This window comes from Cervus elaphus, chromosome 12 (genome assembly GCF_910594005.1).
Source record: "Cervus elaphus chromosome 12, mCerEla1.1, whole genome shotgun sequence".
NCBI classification, from domain to species: Eukaryota; Metazoa; Chordata; class Mammalia; order Artiodactyla; family Cervidae; genus Cervus; species Cervus elaphus.
Genome location: NC_057826.1, coordinates 64,861,444 through 64,884,936, shown reverse-complemented (window position 1 = coordinate 64,884,936; position 23,493 = coordinate 64,861,444). Strand labels below are relative to the sequence as shown.

Genomic DNA, 23,493 nt, shown 5'->3' with positions numbered 1-23,493 from the left:
TTCTCCACTGCTAGAATCAGCTTTCTTGTGTCTGTTAAGTGGATTAATATTACCTCTTAATATTCTGTTTCCAGCTTCCAGAATATCCTGCTGCTCTGTTCTTTACTAAAGGTTTATGCCTTTTCAAAATATCCCTTTTCTACTATTTCTGTCAGGATATCAGAAGGGCTGGAGGGAATGTTTTCAATCTGCCAACCATTACCATAGATTCTAATGTCTTTTTTTAAAAAAATATATTTTCTTACAGGTGTCTTCTCAACCTGTCCCGTGGGACTTTTATATCAACTTCAAGTTAAAGGAACGTTTAAATGAGGAGTGTGATAATTTGTGTACCTGTTATCAATACCAAGATGGCTGTATCGTTTGGCATCAATATATAAACTGCTTCACCCTTCAGGTTTGCAATAATATGGAAACATACCATTTGAAATCCTCAAGTAGAGAGATTTGTATGCCATTTGGCAAAGGAATTTAGTATACAATTCCTGTTAATCTTCTAGAAATAGGCTAATTAATTTATTTTCCGAAGTTATTTTGACCAACACCTTTTAACTCTTTATTGTGTCAGTTTTCAAACATAAAAGGAGACAGAATTGTGTAATGACCCGGTCATTTATGATCATCACCAGCTCATGGCCACTTTTGTTTTAAATTCCTGGTCTGATAATTCCAATATCCCTGCCATGTCTGGCTTTGATACTTGTTAAAATTGTGTTTTTTGTGTCTTAGTATGCCTTGTAATTTTTTCTTGATAGCCAGACATGATGTACTAGGTAAAAGGAATTGCCCTTTAGTAATTTGATGATAACATGTGAGGGGAAGGAAAGTGTTGTACAGTGCTATTATTCATCGTCTTTTGTAATGCGCATATGCCTTTGGACTGGGAACTTCACAACTTTCTTAGCTTCCTAAACCACCCCGCATACCTCCCACCTGCCCAGCTTAGGTGGGACAAAATAGCTGGAGTGGGCTGGAATTGGGTATTTCTCTTATCCAAGGTCAAGTAGACTCTGATAATATCCCAGTATGTTAGGCTCTGGTTAACTAGTGTCCCCTGAAGGCAGGCCTTATTAAAAAGAACAGAGTGCTCTGGCCTATTTCAAATGTTTCTTTTTCCCCTCCCCCTGCTGGAAACAGTAGGGGGGGGTTTTCTAGGATATTTACTGTGAAAACCTGATCTGCTCCTAGAGGTAAAATTCACAAAAATGTGGATGCTGCCCCTATACTTACAGATCCTAGGAGAGTTGTTGACGTTTTAGTTTGTTCAGCTTTTTACATGTTCGGACAGAGTAGCAACTTCCAAGTTCCTTACATGAGGAATGGAAACCAGAGTCTATTTTTGCCACTCTTGTTTTATCTGTACTACCCCTCTGGATTATTTTTAGAACCCAAACACAAGATATCTTTTTTTTTGACCATGCTGCAGGGCTTGTGGGAATCTCAGTTCCCCAGCCAGGGATTGAACCAGGACCCTTGGGAGTGAAAGCCTGGAATCCTAACCACTAGGCCACCAGAGAACTCCCTACGATATGTGATTTTATTCTTTGGAATGTTCTTAAGACAATTTTACGGCTTTTTTTTTTTTAAGTATTTTTGAGATTATTTCTCCTATTATTTTTAATTTTTATTATTTTTTTAATGTTTCTGAGATTATTTCATTTCTCATCTCTCTTTTTTTAAGTTGAAGTATAGTTGATATACAATGTTATATTAGTTTCAGGTACACAACATAATGATGGTTTTGCTGCAATTTTGATGGTAATATGAATTCTCCAAAATTTTTGGCATGAAGATAATTTTAAACTGCCATTTATATAGAGATCCTACTATGGGTTAGCCTTACCCTGTATGAACAGTCTTACTGGAGAGCAGCATTGTCAAAAATGGGACAAAAACCAACCTACAAAGGAGCCCACATTCTAATAGAGAACCAGGAAGAGTACAGAGCAGCAGTAAGCAAGGTATTGAATATGTCACCCCAATTTAAATAATTTTCTGTCCTTCTATTTCCAGGATCTTCTTCAACACAGTGAATTTATCACCCATGAAATGACAGTATTGATTATTTATAACCTTTTGACAATGGTGGAGAAACTACACAAAGCAGAAATAGTCCATGGTGACTTGAGCCCAAGGAGTCTGATTCTTAGAAACAGGTTGGTCCCTTTTCATTCCCTTATAATTCTGTCAGCTTTAGCTTAAAACATGGGTAGTTTCCCTTTTCTTTTGCCTTTTGATAAATACCATATTAAAGAATACTGTATGTTAAGAGGATATTTGCTTCCTAAAAGTCAGTAGTCACTGAGAATAGATTAAAAGTATTCAAAGGAAAAAAAGACACACATTGAGGAAATAATCCAGAAAAAAAGAATTAACTCTATTGTGATGATTCCTGTTAAGAGAGATGTAAAAGATAAATATCTGGGGAATGTGAAGTAGATTGTCTAGTGTTTCTTTGTGTGGGACCAGCGCAGAACCAGGTAGATTGCTAGCAAAGTTGAGGCACTGCTCAGTTTCAGAGACCAAAGTTTAAATCATACCACGCTGAGGTAATTGCCGAGAGAAGTAAGTAAAACCAGAGTGCGAATGCAAACCATGCCAAGAAAAGGGGCTTAGTGTTGAAATCCAGTTTAGCCATCAAGTTCAAGGGTGAGCACAGAGCAGGAAATAAGAGATGAAGCCCAGATACTCTTAAGAAAATATAGAAAACATTGAGACATAAACAAGGCAAAGATGGTCAACAATTTTTGTTTTACGGAAAGGACTAGAGGACCAGCACACCCTTCTAGTGGTCATTGTTCTTATGGTATTTGAGTAAGCAGTGTAGTTTAAAGATGCTTTTTCTGTCCCAAGCTTGTGACTTGGGTAAGCAGTTAACTTTCTCTTTGAGGTCTTTGGTGTACACTAAAAGCTGGAATCATTCTCTCCATTTCTTCTGACTACTTATTCTGTAAGAAGAAACTGAATTAGACTCCAGATCATAGTTGGCATGGAAATTAATTAAAAGAATCTCCAATGTATTCCTGCAATCATAACCAAAAGAACTAGAGCATCCTACCTTCCTTCCTGAGATGGTGGAGTCTTAAAGGCTTCCCCCAGCATAATACAGCAGCATTTCTCATCCAGAGTACCTTAGGTACTTAGTGCAGGTCTAGTCCAAGCATTTCAGGATTTTTATAGCTATTCCCCTGTAATTACCTCCCACCCAATTAAATACCAGTTACAGTCAACCAGTCATTGTGATCACCAAAAATCTCCCCATATGTTTCTAAATGTGAAAACCCCTGGTATAGTTTTTATTTTGACTCTGTTTCACAGCACTGAAATTTCAGAGGGATAGTACTGGAGTTTTTCTAGCTTTTCTCAGGAATTATAGGCAAAGAGATTTTTTAAGCCTTTTTAGGATTGGGCGTTTGTATTCTGTATATTTAGATATCCTCTCAGTCCCCAGAGGACTCCAGAAAACCACATAGTGTTCAAGGGACATTGCCTTTTAATACGTCACAGCTTTTCAAATTTGATAGGAAAGTTTGTGTAGATTCACAAGGAATTGAAGGAGCCTTTTGAAATCATTTAATGCAGTTTCTACATTGTGTGTGTGTAAAATGAGATCCAAGAAAGTGGAATGTCTTGCCCAGGGTAACAGTGAATGGATGATTAGAGAGTTAGGAGACCTTTCTGCTTTTCATTATTCTAAGAAACATTTTCCTACCTTTCCCAAGTTTTGAAAATATTTGGGAATTACAGTTTTATGGCCAAAATGTAATGAAAAATGGGAACAGTTGTAAATTTTAAAGTAAAATAGATAATCTGGTGCTGTGGAGATGTGATAGGATTAATCAAAGCCTCTATTCAGAAATATAGGACCTGCCATTGATATCAATCAGGAACTGAGAAAGCAGAGAAAGAAAAGGAACACATAAAAAATAATCCATTTTTTCCTCATATAAATAGTTCCTATTATCTCTTTGGAGAACAGCTTTATTACATGGAGTAGGTAATTCCAAGGAAAATCAGTAGTGGATTAGTGCTATAAAGTTGTGTGTGTGTGTATTTTTTGAGGAAATAAGGATTGGAATTACAGATAAGAGTAAGATAGAGTATGGTATTAGTTTAATGTAAACAGGATAGTTTACAGTATTTTGTAAAGGTGTCACTTTACCAAAAAACAGTCTTACGTTTTTAATTAAACTCAAGGAAGGAGTCTGAATGACACTCAGAAAGCCTAATCTATGATAGTAAACAAGAAATGCTATGCCACCTATAAAAGCTTCATTTCCTCCATCATAATCCTTGTTAGTGTATGAATTATTGCTAGTATATATGTTAATATCTATAGTACCAAAAAAAAAAAAATATCTATAGTACAAGGCCGAGGCCTGCATTCTGCTTCTAGTACTTAGTTTATATAATATGGAAACTTGATAAATGTTCTGCTGTGACCATGCACTTTGGCTTCGATACAGCTTATGCGGGTAAAGTACTCTTGACATTCCCCAGTTGGGTGGATACAGGCACTTCTCTTATAGGTGCATTTTCATAACTAACCACTTGAGGGAGCTATTGGCATAGCTAAAGCACACCTGCAGTACCTCCTTTTTTTCTTTGCTTTTTTTTTTTTTTAAAAAAGACCAGCTATGCAGCTTCTTTCATGGCCTGTTTTTTTTATCTCCTTCTCTTAAATCTGGGCTTAGAATCCACGATCCCTATGATTTTAATAAGAACAATCAAGCTTTGAAGATAGTGGACTTTTCCTACAGTGTTGACCTTAGGGTACAGCTAGACGTTTTTAACCTCAGTGGCTTTCGGACTGTGCAGACCCTGGAAGGACAAAAGATCCTGGCTAACTGTTCTTCTCCCTACCAGGTAAGTGTAAAATAAGCCAGAGCAAATATGGAGAGGGTTTCTTAATCTCTTTCTTACCTAAGTAAGCCATGAAAGCTAGTGTTTACTGATACGATCTCTCCTGAAACAGATGACCTAGTTTTCATATATCACCAACTCAAGCAAAATGTACCATTTTTCTGTCACAACACTGAAGAATATACACACACACGTGCAGACACATGACTAACTCAGTAACCTAAGTGTCAGGGCCATTTCTACTACTTATCTGTGTTGTATTTTGTAAATCATTTTCTGTGATCTTCTCTGTAAAATAAAGACAATAGTTTGCTGTATGTACATCAGAATTCTTGTGAGGAATAAATGAAATAATGTATATAAAAAGAACATTAGGACAAATGTAAAGTGTTTTATATGGTGGCATTATATGCAAAAGTCCCATCTGACTCAGCTCTGGATATATGGCATTTGCTGATTCAATATATAGCATAACCGTGAACTAGTCATGTGCAACACATTTAGATCACAGCTGGAGTCCATGCATATTTAGTAGGTATACAAATTTCAATTTGACAGTCCAGGTATTTTTGTCATCTTTTGTTCTTAAGGATAATTCCTAGAGTTGGCTCTGCTGCTCACTTCTTTGGGGAGTTTCTCCCTTTACTGTAAGGATAAGGAACAGTCTACTAAAATGTATGTCATAAAATAAACTTAGCTAAGCACTATAATGCCTGTCAACGTCCTATATAAATAAGTTGGCATCATAGTAGCAGAGAATGATTTTAGCTGATAGTGCTTTTTGTGATTTCAGGTAGATCTGTTTGGTATAGCAGATTTAGCACATTTATTATTGTTCAAGGAGCACCTACAGGTCTTCTGGGATGGGTCCCTCTGGAAACTTAGCCAAAATATTTCTGAGTAAGTACTGGTGATTTCAGGGTCTTTACCTGTCCAAATGATCTTCTCTTTGTCTCCGGTGCGCTCTCTGCCTTGACAGCTTGTTTCTTAATCCAAATGCCATGCTTTCATTCATTTTAACCAGTTTTCATTAGCTCTTCAGTGGAGTACCTTGTGCAGGACAAAGGAATTATTAATAAAAAGGGAATCAAATGATTCAGCTTCAGGACATTATTTTGAACCTAGATATATAAATATGACATATAGGTTGACTAGAGTATGGAAGTCTCTCAGTTTAGAAGTCTTATAGAAACATTTTGTGAGAATAATTTTCTAGCCAATTGGTGTTAGTCTTATACCCCTGTTTAATTGCTTTTATGAAAAGGTAATAAGCATCTCTTGAAGAGAGTTAAATTTCTAAATTACATACTAATTTTAGGCTATTATTTATTTAATGAATGGATAAAACCAAAGCAGAGAATTGAATCTCCTTGGTGAGGAAGTAAATGCTCTCTTAATAAGAGTTGCTTGGTCTCAGAACCTTAGTATTCCCTCCAGCCTGCTCGTAATACTTACTAAATATCCCATGTTCCATCTTACCTTATCATAGCTGTTAACTTCCCAGAATAAGTATAACAATCTATCACCTACTAATAGATTCTTTAGTTAAAAGAAAAATCAGTATTGATACTTTAACACCACTTTACTTCCATTTTCCCCTCCCAGCAATTTTTCTTTACTCAGAATTTGGCCAGTCTTATTTGTCTCTAACATTTACTTTCAAAATAGGTTTGAAATATAATTAAGGCATAATGTAGAAGAGTTAGGTATCTCCAGTTGGTTATGGTCCTAGATGAGCGGAAGCAGGTAGGGGCAGATGGGATTTTCTAACAACCTTGCCTTATACAATAATAGAAGCTTATCTGATTTTTTTTAAAAAAAAAAATTTTAAATACAAACATTATAGACTTAAGCAGTAGTTACTGCAGTCGAGCTTGAGATTCTGAGAAGGTTGTAAAGATAATAAACTACTGGGCAAGGGGAGAGAGGAAGCTGTCATCTTTCTAATGACCTAGATGTTAAGAAAGTTAGAGGAGAGGAGACAAATTTTGTTTTTCTTCTAGTTGTAGAAGAGAAGTGCTGCATCTCAGTACATGGAGGAAATTTATAGATTCAAATGAAAGATTTTCTTTCCCTTTATGTATGTTCATTGTATTATAATGTTTCCCACTGTGGTAGTCTTTTTTTTTTTTTTTTTTGTAGTTTCACCTTGCACTTTCAAAGGGCACTACTTGAGTGATCTCTAACCCTAGAGTTAGGTATTACCTTAAACCATGTTGGTGCATAAATGTACCATTGAGTTAAACACAGAAAGAATTCAGACTCCTATATGCCTAATCCTGATGAAAATGGTTTTATATATTTTTAGGCTAAAAGATGGTGAATTGTGGAATAAATTCTTTTTGCGGATTCTGAATGCCAGTGATGAGTCCACAGTGTCTGTTCTGGGGGAACTTGCAGCAGAAATGAATGGGGTGTTTGACACCACATTCCAAAGTCACCTGAACAAAGCTTTTTGGAAAGTGGGGAAGTTAATCAGTCCTGGGGCTTTCCTCTTCCAGCAAGATAGGCAGTCAAGCTCACAGATTCCTGCCTAAAACCAATGGTTGTACTGTGGAACACTGGATCTGTATATGCTGCGATTTAATTTAGGTACACTACTAATACTTTTCTACTTTTTGGTAGAAGTATATTTCTAGGTAACTGGCATTTTCTGCTCAACAATGTACCTACTCTTGGCCTTGACTAAGTTGAACAAAGAACAGTTTTATTCTAAATGGATTCAATATTAATGGGTACCTTGCTGTCATTTAACACATTCGCCTCAACTTTTCCCTGTACTTTTCCCATTTGTAATTTGTTACATGTATCCTTATGATCACTATGTATTTTGTAAATAATAAAATAGTATTTGTTAAATTTGTGCTTCTAACATCTCATCTACTTTTTGCCAACTAAGATAATAAATAGCCTGATTATGCAGACAGGAGCTACTTTACCATGGAAATTTGTGTATTCTAGACTTACAACTATTATTATAGGATCATAACAATACAGAATAGCCAACCATTCCTGTAGGTGTTCCTGACTTTCCACTAAATGGTCTAGATTGAAAAGTAGATAAAATGGTTTATACAAGGCCGAATTTTCTTAAGTTTCAAGTGGTAAAGTTGTTTTTATTATGTCTTAATGTTTTCATTTTTTTATCCACCACGCCCCTTGGTCTCCTTATATAATCTAGTGGTGCTGCTGCTGGGCCTCTTGATAAGGGCTGTGTGAGTTAGGGGAAAAAAGGTTTTGAATGGACTTTAGCAACCTTTCAGAAGTGGAATGATCATCATTCTGCTACATGCAAAATGACTTGTTAGGGGCAAGGTTAATGAAGGATTAGAAGAAGGTTTTTCATTTGAAAAATTTGAAGAGGCAGAATGTTAGAATAAAAAGATGACTTTGACACATGGAATCATTTGGGAGTACATAGGTCTAGATGAAGCATTAGACCACTAAACAGAAGCTTGAATTACATCAGGTTTGGAGATAGGGAAGAAAATCAGTAGAAAAGGACAGTGAAAACTAACTATTTCATATCTAAATATCAAAATTATCAAAATGTTCCTCTTATGTTGGCGCCTGATTTTTTTTTTTTTTTACTCTAGTTGTCACTGTTACTGCTCTAAAATTGCTGGAAAGCAGAAGATTCTAAGTATATCTTAAATAAAAATAGTTAAGCATATATACTTGAAGCACTGAAGCATGACTTGCATCTGAAGGATAATCAACTTAGAAATTTTTGCTCTTAACCAAAATATGACTTTTGATACATTTTCATGTTTGTTTCTTGTACAACTAAAGATATAAAATTATATACTGTATCTTTTATGTAACTGAACCCATCTATCCCTCTGCTGTTCTCTCATTTCTCAATCCACCGCTTTGACATGTAAAGTCATTACTCTGAGGCTGGATGGTAAATTTAGCTTCTTTCTTAACATAGGCTTAGCTTCCATCTAGTGAATTTTTCAGCAGCCTTGACAGCATGACTGACAAACCACTGCTTTATGGATAAAGCTTTATTTCTGAAAGTCTGCTCTGAGGAGAGGGAGGAAAATCTGAGGAAGTTAATTTATTAGGGAACTTGCAACTGTTTTGCCGCCTCTTCCTGCATTCCCCATCCCTTCTAATCCTTTCTTTGTAGAGGGAAGAAAATAGTACCTGATCAGTTAGGACCTATGATGTCTTCATTTTCTCTTAGCCTGAGCATAAAACTATAAAGTGGGCGCGTTTGCCTCATCCTTATAGTTTATGTTGCTTGTCTTGGGAGAAAGAAGCCTCTCTTTGGCTTCCTTCAAATGGTTATTTCTTGTCTCACTAAGGCAGTGATAGTGTAACGATGGACCTGAGGAAAAGAACACAGTTGAAAAGAGGATTTTCACTTTTGTTTGAAAAGAAACCATGGAAATATAGTGCCTCACCATTCACAAAGTGTGCATCCACTAATCTTCTACCACTGTTCGAGTCTTCACCCCCTGGGACAGCTCTACAACAAAGCTTCCACCCAAGTCTCAGTGCTCTGCTGCCAAACCTGAATCTGGAAATAAAAAGAGCTCCTATAGCATTAGGACTTCAGGCTGTTAGTTGGGCTGTTATCTCAAGATAGATAAGAAAGCCTTTCAGAGGGTTAGCAGAAAGCTCTTTGAAATGACTCTTGTATTTAGGCTAAAATCTTTAAGCAAAGACAGCAAAGAAATGCTTCTTTTCTATTGCTTTGGAAAAAGAATTCTTCCTCCAGCCTCACTAACTCTTACACCAAATTTGCTTCCAAACTGGCCCCTAAAATTAAGACTTCCCTAGTGAGGAAAATGCATTAAAAAAAAAAAAAATTTAGTATGGCAAACTTCAATTTTAATGAGGTTCTTGATTCCACCAAAGACATAAGAAGCTACAAATATTTAATAGGATAAAGGTGGCAGTTCAGGTAGCTGGTATTGAAGCATGGATTAGAGTTTGAACTTAATTAGAGGATGAACCAGTACCAGCGCTAGTTCATACAGCATGCATGCAAGCTCAGCTGTGTCCTACTCTTTGCGACCCCACAGACTGTAGCCCGCCAGGCTTCTCTGTCCCTGGCATTTCCCAAATAAGAATACCAGAGTGGGTTGCCATCTCCTCCTCCCGGAAATCTTCCTGACCCCAGCCAGGATCAAACTCAGATCTCCTTGGCCAGGTGGATTCTTTACCACTGAGTCACCTGGGAATCCCTAACTCACAGCACCCTTGTGCACATTAGAAAAAGGCTCCTCCTAGTGGATTCAGTACCTTCCTAAGCACCATAGCTTGACTGGATTTCAGTCCCCACTTATCCTCTCAACCTGGTACCCTTGTGCAATGAATAAATTGCACTGCTATATGCAGTAGTCTCTCCTGTTTCACAACTACCTAAAAAAAAAAAAAAAAAAAGATCAAAAACATTAATGTAAAAAGCTGAAAATGTACTAGATGACTTTGTAATTTTTTGTTTGTGACATAAAACCAAGAATAAACCAAGAAGATTGCTATTTATCACTATAATAGATAAAAAAACAAAATCTAACATAGTCACCTATCTCCCCTCACCCCCACCAAAAAAAAACTCTAAGCTCAAACTAGGAATAATCACTTGCCACATGTTTGCATCATTTTTCATTTGCATTATCTCAAGGTCTTACAACTAGTCTCTCTGATTCCCCCACCCACCTCCAGTCAAAGCAGAACCCTCCAGTGGCTTCCAGTCTCACATAGCTCAAAATGGGAAGACTTCTCACAGCCTGCAAGACCCTACCAGGTCTAACGTGGCTATTCCCTCGCCTCTTCCCTGACTCCTTTTCCTTCCTCACTCCACTGTAGCATGCCCACCTCCTTTCTCTTCCTGAAACATGCCAACTAGTTTCCTTTTTTATGAACTTTTAGCTTTCCATTTCTTCTGCGTGGAATATTCTTTCCCATTACTTCACATGCGTTACTCCCCTCCTCCTCTTCAGGTGTCTTCTCAGATCGCCACCTTATCAGAGGCCTTTCCTGGCTGTTCTGTACAAAATACCATGCCTACCCTTATACACACTGCTGTTACTCTCTATAGTTCTTTACCCCGCTTTATTTTTTCCATACCTATCATCTATTTTTTCCATAGCATATCTAGAAATATATTTTATCCTTTTCCCCTGTATCCCACTACTAGAATTTAAACTCCTTAAGGGCAGGGATTTACTTTGTTTTAACCCCAGTGCCTAGAGCACAGTCAAAGCACTATTTTATACCTAAGGTACAAAGAACTCTTTAAAAAATGAAAACCAGTAGAAATAGACAAAGGGGGTATGAACAATTCACTAAAAACATTTCAGTGGCCAACATGTGAGTTGTTCACTCTCATTCCTAATTAAATAAAATGCAAAATAAATGTGAAATTTTCATCATTCACATAGTAAATGGTTGAACATTGTATTTGTGAGGGTGAGTGGAAATAAACACTCAGATGTTATTAGTGGGAGTGCAGATTGGTACACTACTAGGAGGTGATTTGGCAATATTTATTTAATTTAAATCTGAGAAATTTTTCCTAAGATTTTATCTTAAAGAAGCATTGGCACAGATACTCAAAGATCAAGCACTGTTTGTAATAGTTGTCCTTCCTGCCTCCAAGTCTCATGAGTCCCACAGGGGTAATCAGTGCAACCAACCCTGGGAGAAGAGGAGCCTGAAACGAATGCAGAGGTAAAATCAGACCATTTCTGTAGATGGCAGTGGCGCTTGGGCATTGGTGCTGAAGCCCAAGTCTTCCAATTTGGCATGAGCCTGTAGAGATGGCAGAACCTGAGTTAGACTTTGAAAGTAGAATTCCACACATTTCAGCTTATGTTTAAAAAAAAAAAAACTGAAGGGGAAAAAGTGGTTGTCTTTGAGGAGAGGGGCAGCGAGAGGAATGAAAAAAGGCTTTTACTTTTCAATTGTGCATTTCTGAGCACTTTGAACATTCTGATCACTTCTTTTATGTCTATGGGATAATCTAGGCTAAAAAATTATGGGCTGTGGTTTTGTCATCTTTTCCCTTCTCCACATTAAAAAAACAAAAGCCCTAATAAATATTGGGTTTCTGTTTTTTAAGCAGGAAATTTAGGAGACTTTATCATCCAAATATAAAAACAAGGTTAATTTGGAATTAAAATGAGAGAGTAAAAACAATTTTACATTATTGAAGATAATATATCTAAACTTCCATCTTTGGTATGTTAAAAATCCATACATGTTCAAATATTTTATAATGTTTCTATTCAAAATACTCTTTCTAAAATTATCATCTTCCTACGATTACAACTTCCTATGTCTGACCTGGGGTTTGAATGACAAAATTTGACTTTTTTCAAGACAAAAAGCATTTTACAGGTTTTATATAAAAGCTCATTGAGTTTCCACAAACTGACATAGTATGATTAAGAAAAGAACAAACTAATAAACTCAGGCTAAATGTCTGTAAGCATACTTTTTTCCATCAAAGCATACTACTTCCAACAGTCTTGCTCTTTAGAGGTTCCTATAGCAAAGTCTCAGCTGCCGAGCAGTGTTGTCCCCTAATTCAAATTGACTTCTCCATGGGAAGTAGTGGTTGCCCAATCACACTGCTAGTTCTCAAACCCCTTGTGAACAAAGGACTGTCTATTAACTTTATATAGTCCTAGAAATTAGGAGTGAATTAAATATGTAGTGAGTTTAAAAAAAAAATAGTGAATTAAAATGTGAAAAATGTGGCCACAAGTTCAAAAGCTAGTTACATCAGAGTCTTGGTGAGGAGGAAAAATCTCTCCTAGGCTGCAGATGTGTCTGGAATTGCCTCACTTTCATTTCTAGTGTGTCCCTTTGGGTATGTTTCTTTAATCTTACCGGCCTGTTCCTCTGATACATTTAATTGCTTCAGTCCTATAATTAGCAAAGTGAGGATGGCATTTCATAAAAACAAATACCCATTAAAATCTGTGAACAAAAAGATGAATATACATTTGCCTTTGCATTTTTAAAACAGAATTGGAAAAAATCTGGTAACTCTAGAATGAAGTGATAAAAATACTGAAAAGGATGACACATGAAGCTTCAATGAGACGCTCATTCCAGGAAATGAGACAGCTGAAGGTGAGTGAGTGTGTGGTACAGCAAGTCAAGGAGTCCCAGCGAATTGAAGGAATCAGGCAGGCAGAAATATGAGCTAGGCAGAGCAGACAGAAGTTAGCTGGCATTGCTAGGAGAGACCGTCCAGATCACCTACACTGTCACTGAACAGATAAGGAAGCCACTCACTCAGAACTCACCCAAGCAGGCACATCCAGTACCCTACCTAGCATGTCGACAAGTGGTATAGGCCACTGGGGTGGCCCCATAGCTCCTGGCTGCATTATACCATTATAGTTGCCTTGGATAGGTGCATGTACATGTGTCTTTTTATAGTAGAGTTACAACTTATATGTGGTGCTCACATTATAGCGGGTCAGCTTCACAGGCCTAAGGCCTACCAGAATCTCCTCAGTATTGAGGTGGCCCCCTGCCTATGGTGCCACTAGCTTGGCGTTTAAAGATGCTGCCTCTATGGCCAGAATGCCTGGGTTTAAATCCTGGCTGTGTGGCAATGAACAAGTTACTTATCCTCTCTGAAGCCGGTGTTGTCCTCTAAGGTGAAGATAGGTTACTTTATAGAGTATTTAGAACTAAATGAAGCTTTTAGTACAGATGTTTATAGATGTTTGTATTGGTTTAGTTCTAATGTGGTCTAAAGTCCTCTGGAAACTTCTCGAGTAAATTGGAACCTCAGCTAGATTAGGGCCTTACTATAATTTACTGCACAGAGTACAGCTAAATCTGTAATATAATAAAGGCAGTTGAAAGAAACATGATGTTCTGTATTCTAAAGGGGAAATAGTTACTTCTATTGGGAGTGACATTCAGGAAACCAAATAGTTGTACTTAAACAATCTCAAGATCAGCCAAGTTCTAAGCTATCAGGAAGGTCCATCTAGTCCCATCTTCACCCCACAAGGCTGTTTCAGTCCTGGCTTGCAGCTCTCTGCTGCTCCTTGGCCATGTTCAGAGCACAGGAATCTTAAATGTTGCCTCGGGTCCTGTTTGCCCTGATGATACATATCAGATAGGGTCTTGCTGCCTGCACTGGTGGGAAGCAGGATGCGGATTCCCTCTCCTCTCGCCATCTGTAGATGTATCTCACTCTTCTGCCCTCTCTTCTCTCCTTCACCAGGGGAAACCCCTTCTGGCTTAGGCACAGGACTTACTCACCCCATTTAAGGCCAAGATATTTAGTGTCTTCCTGAGACTCTTGCTGCTAAGCTTAGGCTTTCAGAACCACTTCTATATCACCTTCTGCTGCATCCCTCCCCTGAGCCAGTGGATGAAAAGTGACCACTTGCTTGATAGGAAGAAGGAAACAGAATGCAAGAAGTCCTATGAGTTTGATTCATGAACTGGAAAACCTGGGCTGCAACCCCAGGTCTGCTCCACGCTGGCTGCTTGATCAGGGTGGGTCAATCTGCCATCTATAAACTAGTGCTAAGGGCAGTTGTGAGAATTAACACAATATGGTTGCTAAACTTGAAAGTTCCATGGTTCCTGGCAAGCAGTGGATTCATCTCTGTCTGCCCAGCAGTCAGCCCAGAGCTGGGTACAGGAGGCAGCCAGAGCCAGTGTAACCCATCGTGGAATCTACAGTACAGTGGAGATACCTGACATTCCTATTCACTCAGGCTTCTAGTTGCAACCTGTTGAATCCTGTTCTACTCTTTGTTGGAACATGTTCATTTACCCCCTTCAGGACAGCAAATAATCTCTTGAGATGTGGCAAAAATGATTAGCCAATAAATATAAACTCTACTGGGGATCCACTTTTAATGTCAGGCACCATGAAGGATATAAAGAATATGAGGCATGCTCTCTCCCTTCAGAGAGTTTATATTTTAGTTACTGGGACAGGATATTATAGGTTAAAGGCTAAGAGAATATAGAGGGGAATCTCTATAACATCTCAAGGTAAGGCTTGACCAAGAGCTAAGGAGTTGAGCAGATGTGTTAGGACACTTTGAAGAAGTGAGGGCCAGCATGGGTTACAGTGTCCTGGGGGTTCATCAGGGCATGGCAGGGTTTGGAGCTTGTCTGTATCAGGTAGTTTTCAGCTGCGAAAATCAGAAAATCTGAACTAGCATAATGGGTAAGAATATCTGTCATCTCACATAACAGTCTGAAGCCCAGCAATTCACAGAAGACCCATGCTCCCGATTTCCCCATTCTCAGCATGCTGGCTTTTGTCCTCAGGCTGGTCCCCCTCTGGAACCCAGTTGGCTCCCTCAGCAAGCCAAACAGCTTGGAGCAGTGCAAGGAAATTCTTCCCAAAAACTCTTAGGCAAACTTGCACTCCTGTCTGGATTGTCACATGCCTAGGGTCTAAACCAGTCCCTGGCAAAAAGAAGGGAATTACCAAGATTGGTTCAAACTAATTGAGATTACCCCCAGGGCTGGTGCCAGGGAGGAGCCCTTCCGTGAGCACACAGGAAGGGGAAAAGGATACATGCAAATAAGCTGGGCTTCTTCCAGCAAGTCAGAAAGGGGATATGAGACAGATTTAGAGAGGCGACTGGTAGTGTCTTGCACATGGGTGGTGTTGGGAAGGAAAAAAAGGCAGAATTTGGTAGGAAAACACCACCCTGGACTCTGAAACGTTGCCTGGGTTCAAACCCCTGCCCTGTCACTTAGTGACCTGAGCAAGAACTTCAGGAGGCCTTAGGTTCATCACCTCTAAAATGAGATAGTTAATAGTTCCCACCTAGATTATAAATTTCATGAGGACAGGGACTTGTCCACAAAGTTACCCCTAGCGCCTAGCACAGAGCTTAGCACCTAGTAAGTATTCAATAGCTATTTATTGAATGGACTCGTTAATCGGATTGTTGGGAGGATTTAATGAGTTAATGTGTGGCAAGGGCTTAGCACTGTGCATAGTCTCTAATGTCTGCTCAAGAAAATGGGTTTTTTGGCCAGTCACTGATGCAGTGGGAACCCTCCATGCATGTGCTGCTGCTGCTGCGCTTTCTCCTGTGCTGCCAGGCTTATCACTCGCCCTTGCTCATTGAGCAGAAGCTCAGGTGTGTCTGGAAGGCTCTCCTGGGGCAATGGGCCTGGGATGGCAGGGGCCTGTGCACTTGGGACTCTGCAGTTTGCAACTTTGCTCTGACCAGTTTCTGAGCCAGCCCCCACATTACCATTAACACTTCAGGGTTAATCCCCTAAAGCCTCCGGAGACCAGCCTTGCTCACCTCTAAAGCTGTATGTGCCAGAGTGGAGAAGGGGCACCCACATCACCCACAGAAGGCTTTTCTTTTCAGCTGTGTCTCAAGTGAAGTTTCCTCTAGTCCCTCCTTTTCCCTTCTCTGACAGAAGGGGTCCAGCCCCTCCTATTAAGGCTGCTCCCAGGAAGTCTCATCTCTGGGAAATGCCAGCAACCGAATCTGCTGGACCTACTGCTAGCCACTGAACTGGGAACTGGGGGCTGACCCCCTCCTGAATTCTAAGTTAAAGTCTGTGTCCTTGTCACATAGCAATGAAAGTCAGCCAAAGGCAGCACTCAGCCCGGTCAGAGCAGGTTGTGGCCAGACCTTGACTGAGTGGCTCCCTTCAGCCGAAGGGTGCAGTGTCCCCCAGAAACAGTCACGCCAAAGCTTCCTGCCTTGGCACAGGGCGTTACAGCAGGAGCCAGGGCTTGCACGCTGATCCTGGCTCTGCCACCTCCTAGCTGATTCAGGGAAAGTTATTGAAACACTCTGAGCTGCAGACTGCTCATCTATATGAATTGGGATAATAATACCTACCCCTTGGTGTTTTAAGGATTCAGTGATCTAACAAGCAGGGAGAGCCAAGCCTTCCTATCCTGGAACATGGTATATACTTGATTAACATGTTCTCTTCTGTGGCCACCTCCATCTCACGAAACCAGGAATTTTCACAAACTTGATTCTAGAAAAAGAAATTCCATTCCCTATTCACCTACTTGAAAAATCCCATTTCTCCTGAGAGGAAACCTCTCCTGGAGGTCAAGAGCAGGCACCCTTGCCAGACTCACTCCAAATCCTCCCTTGTGTCCCCAGTAGCACTGTGACAGGCGGGGCCAGAAGGGAAGGCCATACAAAGTGATGTCTGCCTTCTGCCTTCCCAGGCCGTGTGCTAACACTGCAGTCTGCTCTGGGTCTGTCTCCCGACTGGCCACGATCCTGTCACCCTTTCTTCTTGCTTTCCCCACTTGCTTTTCCCAGGAGCAGAGGGGCTGGGAGGGGCGGGGCGGTGGTAGAGGCATGTGTGCTCAGTCACTCTGTCCTGTCTGACTCTTTGCAACCCCACGGACTGTGGCCACCAGGCTCCTAGCTTGAGAGCTGTTACACCAGCTTCTCAGGGAATGAATACCTGTCTCCCTCAGTCTGCGCCGTGGCCCCCCAGCCTCCTCCCCACCTGCCCTGCCCATCGGTGTCCAGGACGGGTTCTGCAGCCCAAACTGGGCTTCTGGAAGGCCTCGTCATCCCCTCTCTACTTCTAGTCAGAGGGCCGCTGCGGAGCCCTCTATCAAGGCCAGAAGGGCAGTGGCCGTGCAGCAAGGCCGTTGGCCAGCAGCGATAGTAATTCCTATTGGAGTCAAATTGAGTTGTTCCAATTTGCTTTTGTTGAAGAAGCATTCCTAGAGAAAGTCCCTAACAGCAGCCCAGCAGGCACTCCTACTCCAGGAGCATGGTGGGGAGTCCCACCAGTCACGCTTACAGCCCCCGGCCAGGCCTTCTCCACACACCTTGCTCCACCACCAGGGCGTGCCCGTTACCCTGGGCTCCTCGCCCCACTCCACCCCCACAGGGGGGAAACGGGGCAGGGCAGGGGGAGAGGCACAGAAGGGCCCCCTTATATGACAAGGCCTTTTAAGCTCCTTTCCAGTCAGGACCCCCAGGACTCTGCTTGCCCTTCTCCCTACCAGCACCTTGGAGGGTGAGTGGGGGCTCTGGAGGCATCTGCTATGGGAACCCCACCCGCCCCGTGGGAAGCCATTTGGGAAAATCTCTTAAAGGTGGGGCCTCTACCTCTGACATGGAGGCTGCAGGCTGAGGGCCACCTCTGAGGTAACACCAGCCCTGGAATGGAGGATACAGACCTCCAATGACAACACCGGCTCGTTAGTCCCAGCCCTTTCTTTCCGGAACCTGCCCCGGCTTGGGACAGCAGTGGAGGTGAAGGCAGGCAGATTTGTTCCTCGCTTCCTGGCCCTTTGGCAAGAGGTACTGACGAGTGTAGGCAGGTGGAGACAGGCCCACACAGCCGTCAGAAAGGCCTACGTGAAGCAACCCTCTATACACACAGCACAAAGGAGGTGGGAAGTGTAGGAAAGAAGCTAAAGATCTAGAAAAAGCTGGCAGTAAAAGGGCATTTTTTCCCACACGTTAGAACCCTAGACTTTGTTTCTGAAACTTGTTATTCTTAAGAAAAGCCTGGGAAGCATTCATCGATGAAAATGTGAGGACTTCGCTATTACAGGGCCTTTCCAAACCAATCCCCAGATGATCTGTTTAAAGCCAGTCGGTGGGATATTTCAGTGTAAGCTTTCAATCCAGTGGAACCTGACTCACCAAAATGGTGCCGACCAGACAAGTTACTTTTCAGGCTTTAAGAATATCACCATTTTCAACAGTAAAATGGAGAACAGTGGAAGACTGTAATAATTAGTTGTAAGGATACCATCTAGGCCGATTCACACACTGCCACTCCCTGGGAGCCAAGAGTAAAAGGCAGAAAAACGCACAGTGACAGCCCCGCTGCTGCCTCGGACTAAACGGCAGATACCTCACTCTTGGGGCTTCAGCAGAACGGGCCTGCGTGGGCAGCAAAAGGAGCATCACCGGCCTGTGAGGAGGAAGGCTGAGTTCCAGTCCTGACTCTGCCTCTAATTTCCTGTGTGGCTTTGCTGAGTCACTTCATCTCTGGGGGCTGCAGTTTCCTCACCTGCGGAAGGTGGGGCAGGGCTGATGATTTTAGAGTCCCGGGCAACTCCATGACTCACTGTGTTCCAAGTATACGGGGGGCCAGAGCACAGAACCTCCTCACGCTTTCGTTCACTCAACCGAGTGTGCCTCAGCATCTCCTGTGTGCCGAGCACCATGCTGGGGTTCCTGCCCCCAAGAGCTCAGCCTGCTGGGATCAGCAGAGGTGACCCGCTGGGGTAACAAAGGGTGCAGAGTACCCAGGCAGTGGCCCAAGAATGCAGGCATCTGCCTGGCTGCCCCCTACAAGAGGCAGCCAAGCCTTTGTAGGGTTTCTTCCAATGGCTGACAGATTTCCCCTTTTCTACAACCTGTGAGGAAAGGGGTCTCGGTTGGCAGCAATTCTCACCAAATCAAGAATCTCTGTCAAAAAAAAAAAAAAAAAAGAATCCATGCAACATTACGTAGAGGAATGAATGAGTTCTAGCCTGTGCATGCATCAGCTTCCCAAAGTCCCTGAAGACAAGACTAACAGAATCAACAATGTCTGATTATTACTCTCAGGAATTTGGAAGAATGAGCAAAAGTGGCCAAGACCCATGGTGACCCTTGACTAATTTCTGACCTCCAGCACCCTTTCCTTTGGGGCTTCCCAGGTGGCTCAGTGGTAAAGAATCCACCTGCCAATGCAGGAGCTGCAGGAGATGTGGGTTCGATCCCTGGGTCAGGAAGACTCCCTGGAGGAGGAAATGGCAACTCACTTCAGTATTCTTGCCTGGAGAATCCCAGAGGAGCCTGGTGGGCTACAGTCCAGGGGGTCGCAGACAGTCAGACACAACTGAATAACTGAGCACTCATGCATGCACCCTTTCCTTCAGCACCTGCACCCTAATCTTCTTTCCCACCTCATGTGGGTAATGGGAGCCCGTGACTAGGCTGCCCTCTGCTCTACCAGACCAGAGGTGCAGCAGGGGGAGCACGTGGTGGGAGCACCTTCCATCCAGGTGGGGGAGGCACGGAATCTGCAGTCAGGTCTGATGCCTAGTGTACTGCCTGGCTTCTGTCCCGGACTTGATTCTCCACATTTCTTATCAGTGCTGGGAACTAGTTACCTGATGGCTGCCCAAAAAAATCCCTTTTCTGCTCAAGATGACTAGTAATTAGAAACCCTAATTGAGTTTTTATGACTATACAGGCCACGTGGTCCCCTACTGCACAGCTCAATCAAAATGTCTGTGTGCAGCCTGAGAGCTTCACACGGGAGGAGACTGGGGTCATCGTTTCGAAGATTAACCTGCCGCTGTTTGGCGGGTGGATAAGAGTGAGCCCCAAACAGCACAGTCATGAAGCAGAAAGCTGAGAACATTCATGTTTTCTGAGTTCTCAGGATGAGCAGTTCCTGTGCCAGGAGCTTTGTTCACTTATTTCCCACAACCCTGTAGGCAGGTGAAATCATCCCCATTTTACAGATGAGGAAATCAAGGTCCAGGTGTTACATAACATGCCAAAAGTCACTCAGCTGATGAACGGTAAAGCTGGGATGTGAACTCAGGATGGAAAACTCAGAACCTGGGCTTTTAACCAAACACCACATTGTTTCTTTATGGAAGAAAATTCATGAAGGAGTTTTCAAAAATAACATGAGCAGCCTAGTGCCGCCTTGGATGTAGGGGGCGGGGGCGGGGAAGCATCGAGGGGAATGGTGGGTTTCCATCTGGCCATCAGCAGCAGTGGGCACTGGGGTGGGAACTGGCTGGTGAGGGTGGTGCCCACCTTGGCAGCTGTGACTTGGGCTCTGGAGTGAGCATTTCCAGGCTGATGGTCAAAACCATGGATAGGATAGTTTTCCAACAGGACCATGGGCGAGTGTGGGAGAGAGGAGCAGGGGCCCGAGACTGGGCTTGGACATTGGGAGAAGATAAAGAACCAGTGAGGAGATGGGGTGGGTTCGGGGACCCGGAGGACATTGTGCAAGATTGAGCTCTCCCTGGCCCCAGGGGAGATTAAGCACCCACCTGCAAAGGCCGATACTTCAGATCAGGGGCTGGGAAACAAAGGGTCCTTGCCAAGCCCTGAAGCTGATGCCCATGATGCCCAGCACCCTCTATGTGCCGCTTTCTCACTCTTCACAGCAAAACCAACCGAAACCCCTAAAGCAGGGCTCAGCCAGCTGTGGCCAGGCAGCCAGGTCTTGCGGCCCTGGGGGCGGGGAGCCTGGGAGGTCCGGGGCTGCGGAGGGGAGGCTCGCTCTGAGAGCACAGGCAGCCCTTCCCCCCGCCTCCCCCTCAGTAAAGGAAGGCAGGAAAAAACGTGTTTTTATAAATAGCTCCAGCCCCAGCTGATTTGTAAATTCAGTGGGTTTTTTTGTGTCAATGACATCACCCTCCTCCCCATGGCAACCCCCGACGATATCAAAATTGCCAAGCAACGTTGGAGCAGCTCAGCACCCCAAACGAGCAGGTCGCTGCCTGAGGATTTAATGGAGAAATCCCAAAGTGAGCCGGGGTGCTCGGTGGAGGAGGGACAGGCGGCCGGGGAGGAAGCCGGAGCCCGCCTGCCAGGAGCCCTGGGCCAGCTGGGGCTCTGTGGCCGCACTGCCTTTGACAGCCTGCTGCTGCTGGCTGCAGGGGGCAGGGCATCGCTCCCAGCCTGAGGTGCTGGGAGCCAGGAGCAGCCATCCAGGTGACTAAGCCAGCCCACGGGCACTGAGTCACCCGCTGGCCTGGAGATTTCTTCCTTCCCTTTTGCATCTGATTATTTTGGAATCTGGAAACTTGGAGCTGCACCTGGGTCCCGCCCCTTCCAGCTCTCCCCTCCCTACCTGGGGCTCCACGGAAGATGGGACCTGCCACAAGCCTGCCGCCACCCCATAAGGATATGGAAGATGCTGTGGGGGCCCAAGGTGCCCGGGGAGAGACGTCAGTCGGCAAAGTGCAATAGCAGATAAGGTGATGAGGCGGCCTGTCCTCTGGATGTGTCGGGAGAGAAGGGGAGTCTGGTCCAGCCGACCGGAGTCCTCCCGCCCGGCTTTGAACACACCTCCTACGAGATATTTCTATAAATGAGCGGCTCCTAGGGTCAGAGTGGCACTTGGAGATCGAGGCTGGATTGGCTTAGGCTGGCCTGGGGAAGGTAGGTGGCTCTGCTGGGTGTGGCCCCACGTGTGTGTGTGTGTGTGTGTGTGTGTGTGTGTGTGAGAGAGAGAGAGAGAGAGAGAGAGGAGCAAGTGTGTGAGAGCAGACCACAGCGGGGCCAGTGAGAGTTGGGGGTGGGGGATCCAGCATCCATTCACCCTGACCGATGCTGGGCCTGCCCAAGATGGGTGGTGTTGAAAAGGATGCCAGGCACCTGGCCTGAGCAGGTGAGGTGCAGTTCCAGCTCAGATGGGCCCAGGACCCACTGAGTCCACAGGACAGAGACACACAGGGGGCCAGGGTAGGGAGTGGTCCCAGGTTGGAAGCCAACACCCCAGAGCGCCGGACAGCGCTTGGGCTGCCCTCTCTTCTGGCAGCCCTGGGCACTCAGCTTCCTAGAGGAATTCAGTCCCTCTCCAGCAGTGCCAGTCAGCACCCACGTGTGTCTCCCACCGAGCTCGTTTGGGAACATCCCTGGGGAAGATGTTGCCCAGGGCTCCGGTCCGCCATACTCAGGACCCAGAGGGCCAGCCCCTCGGGCCCTCGACCCCACGCGGCACGCTCCGGTGTGTGTCAGGCCGAGGGGCGTGGGGCCTCTGCCTCCCCCACACGGCTGGCAGCCTCGCAGGCACACCGGTGAGTAAGCCGCTGGGAGGGAGGAGGCTGTGTGCCCACAGAGGCAGGACGACACCAACCAGGAGCCTTAGGGAGAAGCAGCTGAGTGAGAAAAGCACTGAGGTTTTCTTTTTCTTTTCCTTTTTTTTTTCGCCTGAAGGGAGTGCCGCTTCCTGAGCTAGAGACAAGCGGTGGCCTGCAGTGGGGAGCTCGGGGCCCAGCTGCCCAAGAACAGCTCAGGTAAGATCCCTGTGGCTCGGGCCCCCCGGGCAGGGTGGGGGTGCCGAGGTGTTCGGGTTGCCCACCATCTGGGACAGGAGCGGCAGCTGTGGGTTTCTGGGCTCAGGAGCCCCACGCCCATACCCCACCCCATCTGCCCCGCTTCCCAGATGGATTTGGAAGCAACCCTCTCCAAGCTGGCCTGTGGCTCCCCAGCCAGAGAGAGAAATGCTTGTTTCCGCTACTCCTGCCTTCACCTCCCCTTCCTGCTGGGCAGCTCACTGCCACCAGGACGCCCCTGCGGGAGGCCCCACCACCTCTGGGACACTCCCCTCATGTGTTCATCCCACAAATATTTATGGAGCATCCACTGGGGCCTGGGATCCAAGTCACACCCTCATGCTGAGCTTGACTTGGCACAGATTCTGACTCTGAAACTCGGCATCAGCCCAGTTCAGGGGACTGCTGGGCTGAGAGCAGGCCCCAGACCCCCTGCAGGGTTAATGACCTAGTCGGCTCAGGGACACCAGGCCCACTGAGCTCGTTTATAAAGCACTAGGCCCCCCACCCCGCCCCGCCCCGCAAGAAGCAAGGCTCACATGGTGTAGTTTGCTTTTTCCCTAATATCACACACCAAGGTCAGAGGGTCCTGCTTGGGGTCTCTCCTTAAGTAATTTTCGTGGGAACCAGGT

The 23,493-nt window shown here is 44.1% G+C and overlaps 2 protein-coding genes and 1 long non-coding RNA gene across 7 annotated transcripts in view; 2 read left to right on the top strand and 1 right to left on the bottom strand.

The window, feature by feature from the left end:
* BUB1B (BUB1 mitotic checkpoint serine/threonine kinase B) overlaps positions 1 to 7,722 on the top strand; it is a 51,142-nt gene extending 43,420 nt beyond the window's left edge. The window contains exons 19-23 of the mRNA XM_043920431.1: positions 248 to 397; positions 2,014 to 2,156; positions 4,695 to 4,866; positions 5,657 to 5,763; positions 7,172 to 7,722. Coding sequence (XP_043776366.1) covers positions 248 to 397; positions 2,014 to 2,156; positions 4,695 to 4,866; positions 5,657 to 5,763; positions 7,172 to 7,400 — 801 coding nt within the window. The 3' untranslated portion in view covers positions 7,401 to 7,722. The remainder of the gene's footprint in view (positions 1 to 247; positions 398 to 2,013; positions 2,157 to 4,694; positions 4,867 to 5,656; positions 5,764 to 7,171) is intronic.
* Positions 5,773 to 9,392, bottom strand: LOC122705197. The gene is made up of 3 exons (XR_006344057.1): positions 9,276 to 9,392; positions 9,016 to 9,199; positions 5,773 to 5,913 (listed from the first exon to the last, which is right to left on the bottom strand). It is a non-coding gene; the product is annotated as an uncharacterized LOC122705197 (long non-coding RNA).
* Positions 9,393 to 21,268: 11,876 nt separating this feature from the next.
* The window catches only part of PAK6 (p21 (RAC1) activated kinase 6), a 38,510-nt gene continuing 36,285 nt past the window's right edge, over positions 21,269 to 23,493 (top strand). The window contains exons 1-2 of one of the 5 annotated variants that reach the window (XM_043920914.1): positions 21,269 to 21,965; positions 22,743 to 22,822. The gene's annotated coding sequence lies outside the window, so the exon portion shown is untranslated. Of the gene's footprint in view, positions 21,966 to 22,094; positions 22,195 to 22,522; positions 22,604 to 22,742; positions 22,823 to 23,493 lie in introns of those variants that run through there. The other 4 variants (XM_043920909.1, XM_043920908.1, XM_043920910.1 and 1 more) reach the window with 4 other exon arrangements.